We start from the raw sequence: 23,013 nt of genomic DNA on the forward strand, positions 1-23,013 counted from the left end.
ACGAGAAAAAGACAATGCAATGAATACCCACATTAAAAATTAAATAAAACTATCGTTTACATAATACCATTGTCTCATGATTCCGTCAAACTACTCTGTAGCAAGCATTCCACTGATAACTGGAAACTGGACAAATGCACCTGGAACCTAATCCCTAATCAGTTAAGTCAAACGTTTTGGTTAGGTATAGGCCGATCTAAATCAGATAAAAGGACTTGGCTGGTTGAGATCTTCCCTAAACTGAATAAAATTGTGAGTATGACAAAGATCTCTATTTGATATGTCTGTTTTATTTCAGCTGCAAATATAATTTTTTAGATGTTTTTAAATAAAAATTTTTCCTCAAAAATTGACTTGTCTGCTTTTGTCCGCCGACCACATAATTATTATATGTGCTATCGCATAGATTAGAATATATTGCAATAAATAAAAGAACACAAATTCAAGTAATAGTTTATTTTTATCTTATATATTAATTACATTAACTTAAATAATATTCTTTTTAACATAAGTTTCACTCTAAGTATATTAAACGCAGTCAAATTTCAGTCTGCTAATTTTTGTCTAATACACCATGTATCAAAATAAATAATAAATACATTATAAAAATTATTAAAAAAAACTTAGGTAAGGTGCTCTATGCGACGTTTTGACAAAATAAATTCCATTTTGAAACCTTGGAATAGCCCATGCAGAACCCCCATAGAAAGTTGGTATGCTGAAGATATTGGGACGTACATAAATTAAAACGCCATCACTTACAAACGTGCCTTTTTTAACCAGTATATTGATGTCTAGTGACTCTGCGTAAACATATGGACACCTCAAATGACTACAGTCGCCTAAAATAATATATGAATATATATATTTTAAATAATAGATGACATTTAAAAAATAGTCAATAGGCATGCAAATAGATTTTTAAAAAATGGTCAATAAAGAAGTATAGTCTTTCACAGTCGGAATGTTGAGATGATGTTAGAGAAATTATAAACTACGATATGAACACTCTAATCGTCCAAGTCTAGGCTACATATATGACAACGTGATCTAGTAATGGGACGTGATTTCATTATCGGTGATTTAGAAATCACCGGCAACTACCATTCCTTGCTAACTTCGATAACCGTGATCAGTGACCAGAAATATCTGCTACTAATTTCGTCACCGTCTCACAAAACGTGATTGTATAATAAATATGATATTCTCGGTGAACGAGACAACGGTGAAGTACGAATTTCCAGTAGGTATTTTATACTGATACTGTACTAATAACTATTTTTGTTGCACTTCAATATAATAGTGATAATTAAATCAGTGGGAAGAGAAAGTGGACATGTCACAAAAATCAAGTTAGCGGTAAATAAGAAAAAACTTCCTCCATTGAGAACTATCCAGTATTTAACAAAATTTGAATTACAATTTTAATTTTTTTTAATTACAATTAGTACCACTGTATAGAGCAATCCATCACTGATAAATATTGATACAAAATTTAATGAAGGCAATAATTATCAGGGGACAGAATATAAATATTTATTTATTGGCCAATTGGACACATCCGGTTTTTAGAAAACATTGTTTTAGGATTATTTATTATGAATTATGATATAAACAATACAACACAAAATACCAAGATAAAAAGGAATTAATCGAAGTTCTGCGGATTCACCTTCACCTTCTGCAGTAGGCCATATAAATAAAATTTTTTGATCGACGTACATGCACCATCTTTTCAGCTATTGCTACCCTGTTAGTATTATCATTCAAATATTGGGACTTTATTTTTAAATCTAGTTCTTCGCATTTGCTGCAGGTGTCAATCTTAGGCCTGCCGAAGCATAACTGATAGATGTCTGTAAAAACAGCTCTATAAAATACATATTTAACTGGAACATCTGGAAATTTTTCCGAAAATAACGAATGCATTATTTTTATATTAAGTTTTTCGTTCAAATATTTCACTTCGCGTCCAGTGTAGTATGCTAGTTTGAAAGGACATTACTTAATATGTGTGTGTGTTTCGATCTACTCTGTGTTTCGTTATAGCATGCAGACTTAAAAATACAGATTTACAAACAGAATAAACTCCTGTACTTGTCACTCTGTACGAAAATGAGTGTTCATGTGGTTTTCTTCTGTTATCTTCAGTGTTTTGTTTAGGACGCCGTCGGGCAACTGTCAAAATTTCAATAAGGGACTTAAGATAAGCGTCTTGAGCATTTTTGTGTTCTAATTTATTTTATTTGTGGTCTTATTTTAGAAAATTTTGTGAAAATCTCTTCCCTACATTGGGAAAAAGAAAGCATTGCTTTTTACATCTACAATGTAATACGTCTAGTAAGAATTAAATATTTAACAAAATTAGAGGTTATAACAACATACCTGCAGGGTTCTCCAATCGTTTTGCTTGGAATAATACGACTTTCATAATCAGTATACTGTTGTCCAGATTGTCCTGCTTTTTTATTGATAACAGCCTTCCCACACTCTGGATTTCGCCTTTTTTTAATTCTTAATTCGAGATTATCATCTTGTACACCTTGCATAGTGCCGAATGACATATGTATATTTAGACGAATAGACATGCGTTGTAGCTTTTGTAGAAAAAGTGGACATGTCCAGTACATATCCGGTTTTTCCACAAAACCGTAATTTCTAATACACATAAAAGCATTATTAGTATGAGTATATGTCCGGTTTCTATACAAAACGGCGCGTTTTCATACTTATAATGGATTTCTGTCAAAATGTCAAAATGCCTGTTTATAGACATATTATCCGCTTTCCCTTCTCGCCGATTTAAGTGTAAAAATCTGATATTGTATTTATATGAAATTATTTAATCGTTGCGAATCGAATTCTAGTATCGATTTTTTATTTTTTCTGCTTGTTTTACATCTTTTATTGACAGGTATTCTTTTAATTTTTTACTTTTTATTTAATGTCTGTATTTTGTTAGTTATTTTTTATGCAGTTTTTAATATAAACTTGCTTAGAATAAATATTATGATGAGTAGAATCGCTTCAGCATTTTACTATAGAGAAAAAAGTAATACAACGCCAGTATAGAAGCTTCGCTTTAATAATAGAAATATTTAACTTACTGTTTTCAACTATATCAGTAGAACATCCAGGCTGGTTATATCCACCATTAATATAATAATCAACATGACCGTATGGTTTAGTAACCCCCAGTGCTTGTACATCGCAATGATGTACTTCAACATAGTTGGCATCAGATTTGTCAAGTCTTGAATTAATAGGAACGTTTGCACGATCGAACTTAGGGCCAGTTGGATCTAAAGCAGTAATTCGGCCTATCTTTGTGGATGTGTGTAGATACAATATCTTTCCAAGGAATCCGCCAATATGGGCTCCTAAGTCGAAACCTGAAATTAACAAACAGGTTAATTTTAAGTAATAGGTAAGTGCATTTATAATTAGAACTAAATATCTTAAAACTCTCTATCGTAACAGAATATATTCATATCTTCTCCAATGGATGTGCATCTTAAAACAAAAATCATTCGTTATGAGGATTTTGCTGTTGTAGTTAATTGAAAAATACAATATTATTTATTAAAAAGACCTGCTGGTTACACTAACATTACTTCATTTGTATTTGAAAATAATACTACTTCAGATCATTATCCAATCGCAGTTTCCATCTCTAGTCTAACCAAAACCAAAGAAAACAAAATAACAATAAAGAAGTACATCAACTACAAGAATCTAAAAAACAATTTGAAGCAGGAAAAATGGTTGGATATTTACAATAAAACAAATAAAAATGAAGCGGTAAAACTTTTAATCGACAAAATTTTAAATTTAATAAACAAAAATACAATTATTTTAAAAAGAAATGATGTAAAAACCGTTTTTAACAAAGATTGGATGAAAGACGGACTTTCAAAGTCTGTACATGGAAAACATAGATTGTATGATCAGCTAATCCAAGATCCCTAAGATAACTTAAAAAAAAACAACGATATACAGATTATAAAAATAAATTAAGACTTTTAGTTAAAACTGCAAAAAGAAATTATACAAAACATCGAATTGAAAAAAATAAGACCTCTTCTTCATCACTTTGGAATGTAATTAATTTATTGTGCGGAAAAATAAAAGGAAATACAAAAATTGAATCGGTTAAACCCAAAACAGGAGAAACAATAACCGACAGAAAAGAAATTGCAAATGAATTTAATACACATTACAGTACATTAGGACAAAGGTGTGCACAAAAATACCCATTTGTAATGACCAGATTGAGGAAATAGATCCTAAGCGACATGTACACTTGTATCTCGTTGACCAAAAGGAAGTGGTTAATACAATACAATTTTTAAAACACAAAAAATCTCCTGGCTGAGATGGTATCAAGACAGAAACCATCAAACAAATTAAGAAAGAAATTATTACTCCTTTAACTTTTCTTATTAATGCATGTAATCAGGATGGTTGTTTTCCAGAATGTCTGAAAATAGGCAAAATCAAACCTCTGTTTAAAACAGGAAATAAAGAAGACGTGATTAACTACAGACCAGTCTCTTTGTTGTATGTTTTTTCCAAAATATTTGAAAAAATTTAAAAAAATAGATAAGTAAGTTTTTTGGATAGGATTATTATAGTATCGGATTACCAATGTGGTTTTAGAGAAAGAGTATCGACACAAGATGCTATTTGTAAACTAACATTACCAATATCAGAAGCTTTTGAGTCTAGTAAACGAAACTACGTTTATGCGAATACGAATATGCATAAACTAATGCATATTTGTCGATCTCTCTAAGGCGTTTGACACTATATCTCACGAGATCTTGTTGAAAAAACTTGAGAAGTATGGTCTGAGAGAATGGGTTTTGACCTAAAAAGTTACTTAACTGACAGAAAACAATTTGTAGAAATTGATGGTGTCAAAAGTGATCCTGAAGTAATTAATTTTATGGCTTACCGCAAGGGATTGTTTTAGGCCCTCTACTTTTTACACTCTATGTTAATGACATGCTCAAACTAAAAACTGTTGGAAACATAATTAGTTTTGCTAATGACACCGCAATTTTTTATAAGGCCGATAATTGGCAAGATCTTAAAATTATAGCAGAAGAAGACTTCAAAATTATAAAAACATGGTTGCAAATAAACAAACTCACATTAAATTATGAAAAAACTAAATATACGCTTTACAATATATAAAAATTCTCTGCCAACTTTTAATTCATTAAAAATAAATAAAAAACAACAAAAAAATATTTAAAGCAGAGTACATAAAATAATTTTAAATAAAAAATATTAAAAGAAAAATATGAGGACTACTACCAAAATTCCGCTATTTAAAAGAGTTTTTGGATGTTGAACAACTTAAAATGCTTTACCTATCTCTAGTACAATCTCATCTTGTATATGGGAGTTTAGGATGGGGTGGAGTAGCTACTCAGAAATGGTTTCTTAAACTAATACATGGAAAACGAAAAACATATCCTTCAGACCAACTTTTTCATGAAACTCAGGTTCTTGATGTTTGGCAATTGTACTGCTTAGAGCTACTTAAAAATATTCATAAAGATAAAATTCCTCTTACAGTAAAAGTGGCAAATTATGAAACAAGAAGAAAATTTATTGTCGAATGTCTTCACACTTTAAAAACAATCACGCAACTTTCAATTGAATATTTTGCTCCGAGAATATACAATCAACTGAACATAAATTATAAAAATATCAGAAATTTTTATTTGTATAAAAAATTAGTTACTGCTTAGGTAAAAAAAGGGAGTTATGTAACAATTTAATAAATTTAAATTATACTAGATAAAAAAATATAGAAATTGGATTAGAAACTGTAAAAGTATAATAATTATTTGAAAAAAAAAAACAATAAACATAAATCTGTCAATACTAGACAGATTAAGTTAACAAGCATGTTTATGCTTTTAAGACTTTGTTACGTTTATTTTATTGTAAGAAAACTGAAATTGTAAATTAATGTAATAACTAAAGGTAAAAGAAATAATAAGTTAGACTTACTCACAATCAATTTAATTTAACTAATCGGACGACCGGTTTCGCTTTCTATAATATGCAAAGCATCTTCAGGTCACGATACAAAGTTAAAATGATGCCGGTACTCTTTGTACCGGCATCATTTTAACTTTGTATCGTGACCTGAAGATGCTTTGCATATTATAGAAAGCGAAACCGGTCGTCCGATTAGTTAAATTAAATTGATTGTGAGTAAGTCTAACTTATTATTTCTTTTACCTTTTGAAATGGACTCACACAAGCAACACATTCATGATTTTAATGTAATAACTATTGACCAAAAAACGAAAATACATTTTAGCATGTAAAAAGAAATCTGTCAACTTCGTGCAGTACGAAAATCTAAACGTAGACAATCACAGCTTTAGTAAACAGATATTTTGAAACAATCGTGTTAAGTGTCACCGCGAAAATGTTTTCGATTCCTGAGTACCAGGATATGTTGATTATTTTGTAGCATTTTTATATTCTTTCGTATGTATTGAAATCGGGAAGTTCGCTAATATTAGCATTATTAGCATCCATGCTCCAACGGAAGAAAAAGAGGATAATGAAAAAGACATGTTCTATGAGGCACTAGACCGAGAGTACGATCAGTGCCCAAAAAATAACATCAAAATAATAGCAGGAGACTTTAATGCCAAAGTCGGAAGAGAGAATATATTTTCGCCCACCATCGGAAAAGAGAGCCTACACGTAGAATCTAATGATAACGGTCTCAGAATCATAAACTTTGCGATGTCTAAGAACATGGTTATAGCTGGGACAAGATTTCCCCATAAAGATATACATAAGGGAACTTGGAAATCTTCTGATAATGAAACGATTAACCAAATAGATCATATCATCATCGATGCAAGACACTGCTCTAACTTATTAGATGTTAGGTCTTTTAGAGGAGCAAACATAGATAGTAATCATTATCTAGTTAAAACACGATTTAAAGAGAGAATATCCAATTTAAAAAAGGAGATGGGAAGAAGGAGAGAAAAAATCGACATTAATAAACTAAAAGATCCCGACATTGCAAATGTATACAGACAGCAAATAGAAGACCAAATAAGGACAAAAAACTTAGAAGAAGAAGAAGATATTAACCAACTATGGGCAAATATACGAGATATTGTGTTACAGAAATCCGTTGAAATATTGGGCAAAACCAAGTCAGAAAAAAGAAATCATTGGTTTGATCATGAGTGCGAAATGGCCACAAATAGAAAGAACGCAACATATCAAAAAACCATTGACGCAGGTTGTAAACGGAGAAAAAAAGAAGAGTATAGACGTCTTAGAAGAGAGGAAAAACGTATCCATCGACGTAAGAAGAGGGAATACGAACAGAACACTCTCAGTGAGATACAAAGTTTATTCGAAAAAAATGAAACGAGGAAATATTACAAATCTTTAAATATTAGCCGTCGAGAATTTAAACCACGATTAAAAATTTGTAAAGACACTAACGGTGAAATTCTACATGATAAAAACTCAGTTCTTAACAGATGGGCACAACATTTCAGCGAACATCTAAATATAAACGATATTGAAGGAGAGTACAATATAGAAAATGAACAAAATATACAACGTCAACTACACAGTGAAGACCCAACAAGAAGAGAAGTGTCAGATGCGATCCTAAAACTCAAAGACAATAAAGCCCCAGGAATCGATGACATCTGTTCGGAAATGTATAAAAAAGGTGGTGATCAACTTTTTGCAGCAATCCATAAACTAATAGTACTTATATGGCAGAATGAATGGGTACCAGAAGAGTGGCTGAAGGGAATAATATGTCCATTGCATAAAAAGGGGGATCAACTGGAGTGTAAGAACTATAGAGGCATTACTCTGTTAGCATCTGCGTATAAGATCTTCGGCAATGTATTATCTGAAAGACTTAAACATTTTACAAAGGATATTGTTGGTCAATATCAATGAGGATTTACTGCTGGAAAGTCAACTACACATCAAATTCAAGCACATAGGCAGATTCTAAAAAGTCATTAGAATATAATATAGAAACACACCATCTCTTCATTGACTTCAAAGCAGCCTATGACAGTGTGAAAAGAACTGCATTATATAATGCAATGATAGACTTTGGGATCCCACCTAAGTTAGTTAAGTTGTCCCAACTAACAATGCAAAACGTAAGCTCATGCGTTAGAATTGAAGGAGAAAACTCTACGTTCTTTGACATTAATAATGGTCTAAGACAGGGGGACGCGTTGGCGTGTCTCCTCTTTAATATTGCCTTGGAAAAGGCAATCAGACAATTAAATATTAGAATGAATGGAACTATTTTTAATAGATCGACGCAAATTCTCGCATTCGCTGACGATATAGTTATAGTGGGCAGAAGTATGAGAGACATGGTGCAGTGTTTTACAAGGCTTGCGGACGCAGCAAGTGAATTAGGACTTGTGGTAAACGAGGAAAAAACCAAATATATGTTGGTTTCTAAAAACCCTCGAAATATCCAACAAAGAATTCAAAATAACAACCATACCTTTGAGCAAGTCAAAGAATTTACATATCTTGGATCGCTAGTAAACGCAACAAACACGACAAGCGACGAAATAAAAAGACGCATAGCAATAGCAAACAGAACTGTTCACGGCCTCCAGAGATATTTAAAAAATAAAAATATAAAACGTGCACTAAAGCTTAATATATACAGGACCTTAATAAGACCAGTTTTGATATATGGGGCTGAAACGTGGATCTTATCTCAAAATGATAAAAGACTTCTTGGTATTTTTGAGAGAAAAATTCTTAGAAAGATTTTTGGGCCGTAAATGAAAATGGGCTATGGCGTCGAAGATACAACTTTGAACTGTATCAGTTATACACCGATCCAGATATTGTGAAATTCGTTAAAGTGCAGAGACTTAGATGGGCTGGACACATTGCTAGGATGTCAGATCACGAATACACGAAGAGATTAACATTTTCAAAACCAGAGGGCACAAGAAGCAGAGGACGACCACGAATGAGATGGATTGATGATGTGGAAGAAGACCTACAGATTCTAGGGGTTAGAAGATGAAGGGAAGTTGCCAGGAATCGACAGGAGTGGGGACTTCTTTGTGAGCAGGCCAAGATCCACAACGGATTGTCGAGCCACTTATGATGATGATATATTGAAATCACCTCGTATATGTTAAAACGCCAAAAAAGTATTTTCAATCCCTTTTGCTTCGACGAGTTGATAATAAATACATTTTAAAGTTTGTTTATATATCACAGACGCGTATTTCTCTGGTATTTTCTTTTATCGTTTCCGATTAATATTGTGCCTGAAATAAACATCCACTTAGATCGCTGAGAAGGTTTTATGCGGAAGAGAATTACATCACTCTCGCTGGAGCCACTGTCAAAGGCAGATGGTGTCCGTGTTAGTCCGAATTTTCTTCAAATTCGCAAATGTTTTTTAGTTATTCGTTTTTTTTATCGGGATCTAGTTAGTGAGCGGTTGAAAAGGAAGTTGCATACTTCTTATTGTGAAGTAAAGCCAGGTTTGGCAGAATCTTTGAATAGAAAAGACGCAGGCGAGTGTCGGCGTTAAGAACCGGCTAATTTGTTCTGAAAAAGTGATTTATACTCAATGTAATGTGTCAGTTTTGAAAGAGTAATCACTGTTTCTGAGTATCTAAGATATTTGTGGCTTTTACAATACCTTTGAAAGATATCCACCTGTGTTCCAGTTTTTTAAGAAGCGGAGTTTCAAAGTTTGCGTCCAGTTCCTAACTTCTAGCCTTATTTTGTTTGTCTTAAGCCGTTTCAGAATATTTCCGCAGTTTGGAGGTGCATTTGTTTGGTATGCAGTGTAAGTCCAGATCCTAACCCCAGAAATTTTAGTGAAATGCAGGTAACTTTTTTTTGTTGAACTTTTAAAGGAAAAATTAACATTTTCTAATAATAATTGCTTTCATAACAGTTTAAGAAATTATAATAATCAAAATTGTAGATGTTAGGGTGTAGCCTACCTGTCATATTAATTGTTCTCAATTTTAAAATTTAATATTGACATCTGACAGCTAGCTTTATTTTTTTGACATTTGGTAAATACCTATTTATAACAGATCTTGTTTTGCTTTGTTTTTCTTTTAGAAAAAATTTAACCTCTATGCATAGTTTCACTTAAAAAGATATTTTTTCATTTGTAGTAATTTATTTCTGCTACAATTATCGCCCAGTAACAATTGTAAGTTCTTGTAGTATCTCCAACTTCTAGAGTTTGTAAACGTATAGAACATAGTAAGTTTGTTTTTGATATTTTGTATTTAATTGTTATTATTTATATTTCTCCAGTTGCGATACTGCAGTATCGCAACTGGAGAAACTATACCTAGCCTACAAGTAGGATTAAAAATCAACCACACAAAAACACACATCATCACAAATCTTGTGTTAAGCGAAAAGATTTCAGTAAATGGCATGCATATTGAAGAAACCACCTCATATAAGTACTTAGGACATGAGATACGCATAGGAAGAGATAATCAAACGTGCGAACTAAGCCGCCGCATAGGACTCACTTGGGTGGCATTCTTCAAGCTAAGCTATGTTCTTAAATCAGAACTGCCTATGTGTCTTAAAAGAAAAGTCTTTAATCAGTGCGTGTTGCCAGTACTTACATATGGTGCAGAGACATTAACACTAACCAAGAAAGTAAGAAATAAAATTTGTGTTACCCAAAGAGCCATGGAACGATCGATGTTAGGCATTTCTCGTAGGGATCGGATCACGAACAAGGAAATAAGACGGAGAGACACAGGAGTGACAGATGCCATAAAAAGAATTATGACCCTTAAGTGGAACTGGGCGGGGCACATAACTAGAATGTCGGATAACAGATGGACACAGCGAATAATACAGTGGAGACCGAGACAAGAAGCACATCGAAGTAGAGGTCGTCCACCAACAAGATGGTCTGATGACATAAAACGGATCGACAAAAATTGGATGCAAACAGCACAAAACAGAAATACATGGAAAATACTGAGGGAGACCTATATCCAGCAGTGGATAGATCCGGGTTAAATGATGATGATGATTTATATTTGTAACTGTTTGTGGTGAGACAACAATAAATGTGTAATTGTTTACCTAAAAAAAGAGTATTATTTCTTTTAAAAAAGTTTCTAACCACTTTTGTATTATTTAGGAAGGAAGAGCCATTTCTTTCATCCAGCGGGAAGATTCTTCTAAGCGGCTTCCATATTTTAAATAGCTTCAGAACCTTCTTGTGTTTTGTTTGTCCAAGAGACTTATGTAAGTACCCTTTTTTGTTTATTTCTTGTAGTTACCCCAATCCAGTCCCCTTGTCGTTCACTTATCCACGACCCAGTTCTCCAAATAAACCCTGCGTAGCCGTTTGCAGACGTTTCGGTTTGTTTTGCTTACTCCATCTCTAGCCCCGTAATTTATGTCCCCAATTTTCAACCTCCCATAGTAATACCCTAGATGGAAGGCAAAATAATCGTTACAATTTATGGAGAAGCGCGGTATAACAGTAATTTAGCTGTCCAAATTTATGTCGGGAATTTATGTATATTGGAATGTTAAAAAACGTTGTTCATAGAACATCTAGGAAACAACTTCTACATCCATACCACTATCAAAGAGTACAAGATTTACAACACGGTGATCTTCCTCTAAAATTAACATTTTGTTGGTGGTTCAAGATACACTCGTCAGAAAACGTGAATTCATCTAAAGTGTTATGTGCGCATGAAGCATATTTCACTAGAAACATAATTTTTATAATTGCCACATATGGGGTGACGAGAACCATTATTTAATTAATTTATTAAAATTTAGCATAAATTTAAGAGCTGTATTAATTAACAATCGTTTGATAGGACCATATGAATTGTCCAGAACACTAAATGGAGAGGACTACTATAATTTCTTACAAAATGTTTTGCCGGTACTTCTTGAAGACGTGCCTTTGCAAACACGTCGTGAAATGTGGTTCCTTTACGACGAAGCCTTAGCATATTTTACCTGAGCTGTTAAAAATCTTCTTGATACCACTTATCCTCGTCGTTGGATTGGTAGGAATGGACCCATTCTGTGCCACCACGAAATGTCGACTGCAATGTACTGGATTTTTATTTTTGGGGACATCTAAAATCGTTAGTTTATGATAACCAAGATGAAATCCACTATCCGATATAATTTAGTTAACTATGGCATTACTAATAATTGTATTCGTCGTATCAATGCAAGGTGGAGGTCACTTTAAACATTTATTTTAATAATTTATTCTCAAGTAAGTACAGGTATCTAATTTATTTAAGTTCACAAGTTAACAAATTACTGATAGTCCGAGCATAGTGTAAAAAAATTAGAATCATTAAACGTTGTCTGTTGTTTTTAATTTCCACTGTAAACTATGTAATTCAGTTATATCCCTCGGCATTCAACACATTTTTCAGTTCAGTTAAAAGATAAAGTGTTTTTTATTGTAAGTAATTGACATTTTAATAACTTGTTTAAAATTATGCCATACTTCAATACATTTTAGAAAAACATTGCAAATCATTTTTATTAGTTGCATTAATTACTTTTTAGGAGTTGAACTCTAGTACTTGATTACTTAAGTAAAAAAATAATTTATTTAGAACCTTAATTAATTCAGATAATAGCAAACACCACATTATTAAAACAAGCAATAATTATTTTGAACAACCTTGAATAGTAAATAAACAAGGGTTGTATTATGTTAAATCTCCTAAGTCATAAACGAATTTATTCAGAAGCGCTTTCACTACGTATGACGTTGCCAGATTATTTAATTTTCTGAAAATAAAAATGTATGTAGGTATATGGAAAACAATGTATTTTTTTGAAACGGTTAAGTTTAAAAAAATGTTAGAGGATTTTTTTTCTCTAACGGGATTTAATTAAGCATCAGATCTAAGTAACACAATTCAGTTTAAAAATTTAAAACCCTTTTAATAATAATAATTGCTTATTGCCAAACGCGATTGTTTGTTTATGACATTGAAAATATCGGTGTAACTGGAACACGCGCTGACCTAGTGGAATTTGCAATGTAAACAAAAGCTTGGTTGATATTGTGTACAAATTACATTAGTAAAACATTATTATATAAACAAACGCACGTGAGTTAAATAGCTGGAAAATAACGGAAGTGGATCATTATTATTAATTATTATTAGGATTTAAGAATTAAGAGTGAACAGTCTAAGTTAGTGTTGTCATCCATCAACTGGGTACTCCCTCTTTTATTGACTTAGAGAACCAATAAAGTAATTATGAGTATCCAGTTAGTTCTAGTTAATCAACCCCGGGCAGGGGATAAACTACCCATAGAGTTCTAAGTACTATATGGAACTCTTGATGGAAGCAATCCCATAAACAGTATAAGAATAAACATTATTATATGGCGATCCTGCCTTTTGAATAAAGAATCTTCTGATCCGAAGAAACAAATGAAAAATGGCAACTATAAACTAGAAATTTAAATGGAAAATGGAGTAATGCATCGGCGATTAAAAAAATTCCCGCCAAATTCCGGACCAAACCCGCCAGGAGGTTCACGAAAGCATCTTTGAACCCAGCTCATGACAATGGGCAATAAATGGAATGGATAAATGGACAAAAGTGAATTAACAAAAACCATATGTGAAATATATTATGTGAGTTAATTTATTTTATCCCTTATATAAATTATACAGTTTAACAGATAGAAATTATTACCTATTAGTTGAATATAAGAATTTAAGTAGGTCAAGTTCAGAATGTTGATTACCCAACTTTTTTATTGCTTTTAAAAGTACAGAATATTTATTTTTAAAATTATCACTAAATAACTGTTTCTTAATATTGTTCTGAAGCTATTTTCTTGTGGCATTTTAAATTAATTACTATTTAAATGGGAATAAGCCACAATTAAAGGTTAAAATACGTTTATTGACGTTTCAATTTCCACTTCGGAAATCGTTCTCAAAATACCAATTATGTTGAGAACGATTTCCGAAGTGGAAATTGAAACGTCAATAAACGTATTTTAACCTTTAATTGTGGCTTATTCCCATTTAAATAGTAATTACACTAAATAACTGTTTATATATCAAATTATATATTTTTTATTGAAACAAATGTGCCATATAATTTTATTTACTTAAGGTATATTTTTAAAAATATTTATATTTGACCGTGAAAATACACTGTGACAGGTCGGAAAATATTAAATTGCGACATGAAATTGCTTAGGTGACAAACTGTTCAAATAATATAGACGAAGAAATCGGATATGACTTTTTATTTAATTATTTAGCTACAATAAATTACGATATTTACAATTATCGTTACACATAAGGTATTCTAACATAATAGGTAACTAAGGAAGGAAAATAAACAGTTTTAAAGATAATTGACCATGGCGTCAGAAAAATTTTCATTATGTTGGAACAATTTCCACGAAAATATGAGTTCAGGAATAAATTCATTGTGGGAGAATCAAGATTTTGAAGATGTAACGCTTGCAGCGCAAGGAAAATGCATAAAAGCACATAAAATGGTTCTTTCAGTTTGTAGCCCATATTTTAAGGAAATTTTTAAGTCAAATCTCTGTCAACATCCTATAGTAATTTTGACAAACGTGACTTACGAAGCACTAAGAGACTTGTTACAATGTATATACCATGGAGAAGTACAAATTAGACAAGAGGATTTAAATACCTTCATCGAAACGGCCGAATCGTTGCAAATACAAGGACTAACTGGAGATGGAGAAAAGTTTTAAACGATAATAATATCATGGAAATTTCGGATGTAGGATATACTCAAAATGTAGAAGATTTTAAGCCAGTTTCTTTACCTGTGACAAAGAAAAAACAACCTATAAAGAAGGAAGAACATAGCGACACAGAGCAAGAAATAAGTATGGCTCTTACAATCAACGAATTTTTAAATGTCGCAAGCAAGGTGTTGCCCTGAGAGTTTGATGGAAGCGCAGGTAAACTGCAGTCATTTTTAGATGCACTAGAACTCCTTGAGAAAATAGCGATAGGACACGAGGAAACAGCGATTAAATTAATAAAGACAAGATTAACCAATAAGGCCAGAAACGTCATAATTACAGAGGATATAATCCCAAGAATAGAAGCGGCACTGAAGAGATAACTAAGAGGCGACGGTTCGAAGACGGTAATAGCTAAATTGGCGAAGAAAAGACAATGACATAAAGATGGAGAGGTCGATGCATCTGAAGTTGAAGAATTAGCAGAACAGCTAAAAGAACAGCGGAAACTGTAGTTGCAACAATGAAACGCAACGTCAACACAGAAAAAGCTAAATTAATATTGCAAGCATGTAACTTCACAACCACGCACGAAGTAATGTCCAAATTTTTATCGATCGACGCGACAAAAGATAGCACACAAGGAAGAGTGTAAAATTACGGGAACAAATACGATTTTAATTTAGGGAAAGAAGGTAAGAATGTAATATATGGATATTATAAAAATAAATTCGAAGGAAGAAAAGAATATAAGAACAAAAATTATAGAAATATAAGTGAATATGAAAGACAGGATACGAGGATATATCGTAATAGATTTTACAGAAACAGAGAAAAATGGCAATCACAACAAAGAAGAAAGAATAATCAATGGACACAGGTGAGATGCCACAGAAATAGAGGCACAGAGGGAGCATATTTCGTAACGATGCGAATACGAATCTAGTACCTGAAGTAGATCTTTTTATCAGGAATGTAGGCAAACTTGATATGGTTCGACCTTAAGGATTAAAATCTACGTCAAGCAGGAGGCTGCTAAGGGGATAACCTAGGGTGGTACTTGAATCCCAACCCGCTAAGAGTCCTGCGGCTTTAGCACGACAATAATTACTTAATGATAAGAATTATGATTTTTTTTAATGGACTAAATTAAAAAAATATTGGAAAAGTTTGTCACAATGAAGAACGATTCCCTACAATTATTGTATTTATATGCAAGAGAAGAAAATATGTTGAGTAAATTAAGTACGCACACAGGCGAAAAAATGATGAATCAGATTATTTTGAAAACTATATGTCAATATTATTACATATTTGGCGAAATTAATTTGGAGATCGAACCGAAAATAGAATAAACAGTTACAATAATAGAGAAAAAGAAGTTGCGAAGGAATTTACAGCAGGATTAATAGATAAACCGATTAAGATTATGTTACATATAGGAATCATAAATGTAAATAATCCAGAAATATAAATTACAAGTTTTATTCCGAAGATACAAAACTGGGAAAAATAGATATATATTATATGGAAGAATAAATAGGATGTATATGTATAGTGCAGAAATATAAGAAAATACTATTTCTGGAATGGATTACGGAGAAATGTTGAGAAATATGTGAAGCGATGCGACGACTGCCAAAGGCATAAGCACTTAATCATAAACAAGGAACCCATTATCACATCGACAGCCACCAGCGCATTTGATACGATATTCATAGACCTGGTGAGCCTATTTGAGATGGATGAAAATGGGAACAGATATATTGACGTATAATGCGAAATAAGCAAATACATAGAAGGATACGTAATACAGAATAAAGAAGCCGAAACAGTAGCCAAATCACAAGGTAAAATAACGTACGTAAAATATTAAGCTAATAAATAACATAAGGCATAATGAAGGATAATAAATAGCATATTACAAGGGAACAATCAGGGTAACCTTATAATATGCTGATGTTAAGGTAATCAAAAGGACACAGAAAATGAAAGCAAAGTTTATTGACCTTTAATTTCATTTCTTTGTTCGATGGTTCGAGGTTTTTTTTGTTACTAAATATAAGGAAATATATACCAAAAATTTGTATATAATTCTATAAATATGTATATGTAAATAGTGAATGTAAATAATGTATGTATGTATGTATGTACAGTAATCAGTTGATGATGACACGAAAAATTTTCTTCTTTCGAAAAGAAAGAGTAAAAATAGTTTAATTGATTGAAAACGAACAGCACTCGGAAAATTTTGCTTTTGAGGGATAGGGATGTAACGGGATTTAATTAAGCATTAGATCTAAGTAACCCAATTCAGTTTAAAAATTTAAAACCCTTTTAATAGTAATTGCTTATTGCCAAACGCGATTGTTTGTTTATGACATTGAAAATATCGGTGTAACTGGAACACGCGCTGACCTAGTGAAATTTGCAATGTAATCAAAAGCTTGGTTGATATTGTGTACAAATTATATTAGTAAAACATTATTAGATAAACAAACGCACGTGAGTTTTTTTTTCTGAAAAATCGCTTTGGCAGAGCCAATTAGCCAGACTTATTTGTGTTTATTGTTAAAATCGACTGAATTTTTATTCATTATTGATTGCAGATTCATAGTCAAATGTTAGTACTACATATACCTAATATTTTTATGGATACATAAATTTTGTTTTAATATATTTTTATTTTTATTTTTATTTTTTTATTCTTTTATTATTTTCTTGTTTTTTTTTTGTTTTCTTTTTTTTTTGTTTTGTTGCTTTTTGTTTTTTGCTTTTTTTTGTTCTTTTCCTATTTTCTTATTTCTTTTATGTTTTTTTTTACTTTGTGGTATACTTTTTTTTTGTTTTTTTTTTTCAAATCATATTAACAGATTATGCCTATATACTATTTACAACTTATATTTACATATTTTAACATGTTTGTAAATGCAATGAAGAATTTCCATATTATTTGAAAATATTAAAAGATTAAGGTTTGTTGGAAAACAACACTTAGAATTTATTAATTCCTTATAAAGTTCGTTTATATCAATAACTTGTAAATCACATTCTAATATAATATGTGTTAGATCGCCTATTTTACCACAAGTACAATTGGGACTATTTGATAAGTCGATTCCATGCATGTAAGATGGAGTAAGAGCATGATTTGCTCTCAGCCGATTAATGGTCTTTATAAAATGTTGATTAGATTCTGTGTAGAACCATCTTATTGAGGGTATCCTAGTGTTACAATGATAAAAGTTTAAGCCAGTCTTACATTCTCTGTAATGTAAATGCCAATTATTTTTAAGTTTTTGTCTACTAACGGTGTCAATATCTGTCGCTGGAATTAAATTTCTGTTTACTTTTTCTCCAAGCATATATGTTGATTTAGCCAAATTGTCAACGATCTCATTGCCTTTTATTCCCGAATGGCCCTTGATCCATGTAATTATTACATTTAATCCTAATTGTATAGTTTCATAAAGAATTTTAAGAATTTTCAGTTCAATGTGGTTTATGTGTTTGACTGTTTGAATATTGTTAAATCTGTCGACCACGCTTTTACTGTCAGTAAATATAACATACTGAAGAAAAATAATTGAGTTACACATGAGTTAAATAGCTGGAAAATAACGGGAGTAGATCAATATTATTAATTATTATTAAGAATTAAGAATTAAGAGTGAACAGTCGAAGCTAGTGTTATCATCCGTAAAACTGGGTACTCTCTCTATTATTGTACTTAGAGAACCAATAAAGTAATTATGAGTATCCAGTGAGTTCTAGTTAATCAACCCCAGGCAGGGGGTAAACTACCCCTATTCTACTATATGGAACTCTTCATGGAAACAATCCCATAAACATTATAAGAATAAACAATATTATTATAGTACCAAATTGCGTATTATATCCATACTTTAAAGAAACGCACTATTTTCGGGGACACCCTGTATAAGAATTCAGTATTAATTACAAACAAACATTTAACTTACCTATGAAGTGAATACTCTCTAGACGAATTTTAGTAGCTACAACGAATTCACTGATATAGTATCCGATGGGATAGACATTTGCAAAAGAAACATCCAATGAATTCGAAGCAGCCTCACACCAATTTAAAAAAATAATATTAACTTTTCCAGATGTTCTCTTAAGGTAATTATCTCTGATTATATTAAACCATGGGAGAGATATATTTTGTTGATAGCCGTGAGTAAGGAAAACAACTGGATGAGCCAAGTTTATCACATAAGATGCATTAGATGAAGTTAATTCAACAAGTCCAGATAATCCATTTGCGTATAGGAAGCTAACATCATCGCGCTGTGCATTGGCAAGTGTGTAGTTTATAGCACTTATCTCTGCGTATTCTTCGATGAGTTCCTCTAAAATACAAACTAAATCGGTAAATATAGATTCCAGTGTCAAAAATTATCTAAATATAGTTTTAATTTAAGTTAATTTAATTTAAATTAATGAAGAAATGTCTTTTAATATACGTACAATATATGTATTAATTGTGCAATATATGTAATTATAATGTAAAAGTGAATTAATATAAGTGGTTTTTATAAATAAAACTTCTAAATATCATGGTGTGTAATTTCAATTACTACTCCGGTCAATATAGACATTTAAAATAACAAAAACTCCCGGAAAACCAAATATTAATTTAGAGTTTAGGTTTACCATTACAAATAAAATTTTAAAAACCCCCATTGATCGTATATGTGCTACAAAAGTTATTCGACGTCAACAAAATTTGAGGTTTTTTTATGTTTCTCGAAAACGGTAAGTTTTATCAAAAAACCTTAAAGCAAAGTTGTAGATCTTAAAATTCTCTACAAAAGTGGTCATCATTCCTGAGATATTGCGATTCTTAAGAGTCACATTATACATTATATGCATACATTTCCACTCCGCCTGCTAGGTAGTGTACTCGGTGCGTTTTTTTTACTGTGATTTTCCCTGTAGGCCTACTCAGTAACTGTCATGACAATTTTAGGATAATTTAAGGGAACAATACCCGTCAAGTAACTACAGAGGAATAATCCTCCTAAACGTAACACAAAATATTGGCATATATTCTTTACGACCGACTATCGTGATATTGTGAAGACATAATAGGTAAATATCAGTGTTGGTTTCGTAAAGAAAGATCAACGACCGATCAAGTATTCCTCCTAAGGCAAGCTCTGGAAAAAACATATGAGTATGGCATTGATACTCATCACCTGTTTGTTGATTTTAGATGTGCCTATGATAGTATTGAAAGAAACGCACTGTACAAGGCCATGATAGAATTCAGCATACCAGTACACTTAGTAAAATTGGTGAAAGCGAACCTCTCAAGAGTCGAGTGTAAAGTTAGAGTGCAAAACGGAGTTTCCAGAACGTTCCAGTCTCCGATAGGACTTAGACAAGGAGACTGCCTGTCATGCCTTCTATTCAATATTGCACTAGAGAAAGCGATAAGAGACATTATTGCAAGAAGAAAGGCGGACGTGGTCGAATCATTCAAGGCGCTTGAAGCAGCAACAAAAAGAATGGGACTATAGAGGTTAACACTAGTAAGACGAAGTATATGAAAGTATCAAATTATATACAAGCAGCACAACCCGAAGATCTCTAACGATCGGAACATATACTTTCGAAGGAGTAAGAGAGTTTATATACCTAGGCTCACAAATTAATCCGAATAATACAGTAAGTGCAGAAATTAACAGACGAATATACCTGACAAATAGAGCCTGTTAGGAATTAAAAATTTTTTAAACAACATGCCGTTACAAAAAGAACGAAACTAGTGATATACAGAACTCTTATCAAGCCCATCCTCACCTACGTGCCGAAAACATGGACGATGACAAAGAGCGATAAAGAACGTTTAAGATGCTTTGAACGTAAAATCCTCCGGCATATCTATGGAGGAGTACAGGAGGGCGGATTATGGCGTAGACGCTATAATTTCGTACTTTATTGCCTGTTGACAAACCAGGTATTATTAGGTCCATCAAAATAAACCGGCTGCGGTGGTTAGGTCCCTTAGAGAGAATGAATGAGATGGCGCCGCCAAAACATATTTATAACCAAAGAATAGATGGAGTGAGAAGAAGAAGCATACCAAGAGCACGATTTAACGATCAGGTGGAGGAAGACTTGAGAATGTTGGGAGTACCAAACTGGAAAGCCAAGGCGAAGAATGGGAGAGAATGGAGACTTATCCTTGAACAGGCCAAGACCCACCATGGGTTGAGGAGCCAATGATGATGATGATACCCTTCAAGTTGCAGATATTACCTTATTATCGATATTGATTATTGATATTGCTATTGAATATTAGGTTAACTATTGTTTTGATTTCTTTAGATATTTTAATCAGATACATACTCCTGAAAGTCTACTTCAACAGTCAAGTCGTCTTTGATTTCTTCTTCTTTCTCTTGCTGGATGTTCATACATTGTTCAAATATGGCTGAGTCATTGTACTCAATTGGACATTTGAGCAAGAGTGAGCAGGACTGGAGCAGGTGAGAGTAAAGTTTTAATCGGTTCCAGAGTATTATCTATCAATTTCCAACCCCAGTCTTCTGGATTCAGTTGATTGCTTAGCCATGTTTGAACTTGATAAATGTTGTTTTACGCATTCCAGTTGCATCGAAAAGTGATAAGATAGGGGTAAGAGGCTAATTCATGCTCAAAAAATTTTTCAATCTCATTCTCAAAGGCTTTAGTGATACTCATGCGTTTAAATAATAATACAGGGTCTATAGTTACTTCTTCTTCGTGAACTTTCACGGTGCTACTCACAACTAAAAGTGGGAGTACTTTTTCATAACATTTTAATATTATATTGATAAATGTTTCACCTGCCATTCTAGACGTGGAAGCAATCCCAACTTCACGAGCTTTATGGCACTTAATCTTATCGTCACCAATAACTCCAGAAGCAATAGATACGATTTTATTAATTTTAGGAAAGGGATCATATGATGAAAACCAGTCTAGAAGTTTTTTAATATCATTAGCATCTTTTTTACACCACGAATCAATTACATCTACATGCTGATCTGTTGTGTCCATTTAAACATTAGCAAGAAATTCCAACCCCTCATATAAGGTGAACCCGTCGAAGTGTGAAATAGTTTTCAGTTAGATGAGTTTAATGACATATTTTGCATGATTTAAGAGATGTTTTAAGTCCTGATATTTTTTTCCTAGAAAGCTTATGGACTTTACAACATATACTTAAATTTGGGCACGTTCGTAACATCAGATGTGGAAATTATGTTAAATTTTTTTTAAGTATCTATGGTTCACACTTTCCCGTCAATTTGGGGTAAGTGTGATGATGGACTTTAGCTTACAGCAGCTTGTGTTATTTTTGGGGCAAGTGTAAATAATTTAAAATTGCAAGAGAATTTTTTAGTGTTTGAAAAATTTTAATTTATTTATTTTTAAGCAAGTTAAAAGCTTTTTAAGATTTAAAGGTTCAACCCGATAAAATGATTTCTTCTGTCTTTAACGGGTTCTGGTAAAGTTTTTACGATATCGTCTTCAACTATCATATCCGTGTCTTCTATATCAGGTCAAAAAAGGTGTTACTACTCTTTTTATATCTTAAAAAGCAAATTTTTCATTCATTTTCAATCTTGTTATCAATTCTTCCAATAAAATGTTTAATATGTTTTTTAGATGTGTACAACAACCCAAATACCCAGCGCGATTTGGGTCTTTCCCAACTCTCCAACTGTTGGCACTTCTTTCTCAATTATTTGCTCGTTTTCTTCAAATATTTCAGGATCTAAATCATCTTCAGAGTCAACATATTCTACCAGAATCGGAAGCTGAGCTACTAAAAGTTTCTTCTCGTTTCTGAATCCTCTTCGGTTTTTGAATATTTGCTTCTTTTTTCTTTCTGCGTCTTCTTATTTTGTTTGTTTTTTTATTTCTTTCATGTTCTTTAATCTATTTTCTTCTGTAAGTTTATTCAGAACTTCTTCGGAAGAAACGACTTCTGCCCTTGCAGCTACTTTTTTTCTTTTTGAGCCCGAAGGACTTTGCTTATTTGTCTGTTTAACAGTGTTTAATAGCAGCTCCTTAAAACTTATTGTTGAAGAACTACTACTTAAAGTTACATTATACATGCATGCATCAGAAATATTGGTTGTATGGTTTTTCACAATCTGGTCTTTATTTGCCGACTG

The 23,013-nt window shown here is 32.2% G+C and overlaps 1 protein-coding gene across 1 annotated transcript in view; it reads right to left on the minus strand.

The window, feature by feature from the left end:
- Positions 1-447: 447 nt before the first annotated feature.
- Positions 448-23,013, minus strand: part of LOC140436043 (lipase member I-like) — a 28,164-nt gene continuing 5,598 nt past the window's right edge. Inside the window, exons 2-4 of the mRNA XM_072524756.1 lie at positions 18,799-19,191; positions 3,108-3,392; positions 448-842 (exon numbers count right to left, since the gene is read on the minus strand). Coding sequence (XP_072380857.1) covers positions 613-842; positions 3,108-3,392; positions 18,799-19,191 — 908 coding nt within the window. The 3' untranslated portion in view covers positions 448-612. The remainder of the gene's footprint in view (positions 843-3,107; positions 3,393-18,798; positions 19,192-23,013) is intronic.

Source organism: Diabrotica undecimpunctata, chromosome 3, assembly GCF_040954645.1.
Source record: "Diabrotica undecimpunctata isolate CICGRU chromosome 3, icDiaUnde3, whole genome shotgun sequence".
Lineage (NCBI taxonomy): Eukaryota > Metazoa > Arthropoda > Insecta > Coleoptera > Chrysomelidae > Diabrotica > Diabrotica undecimpunctata.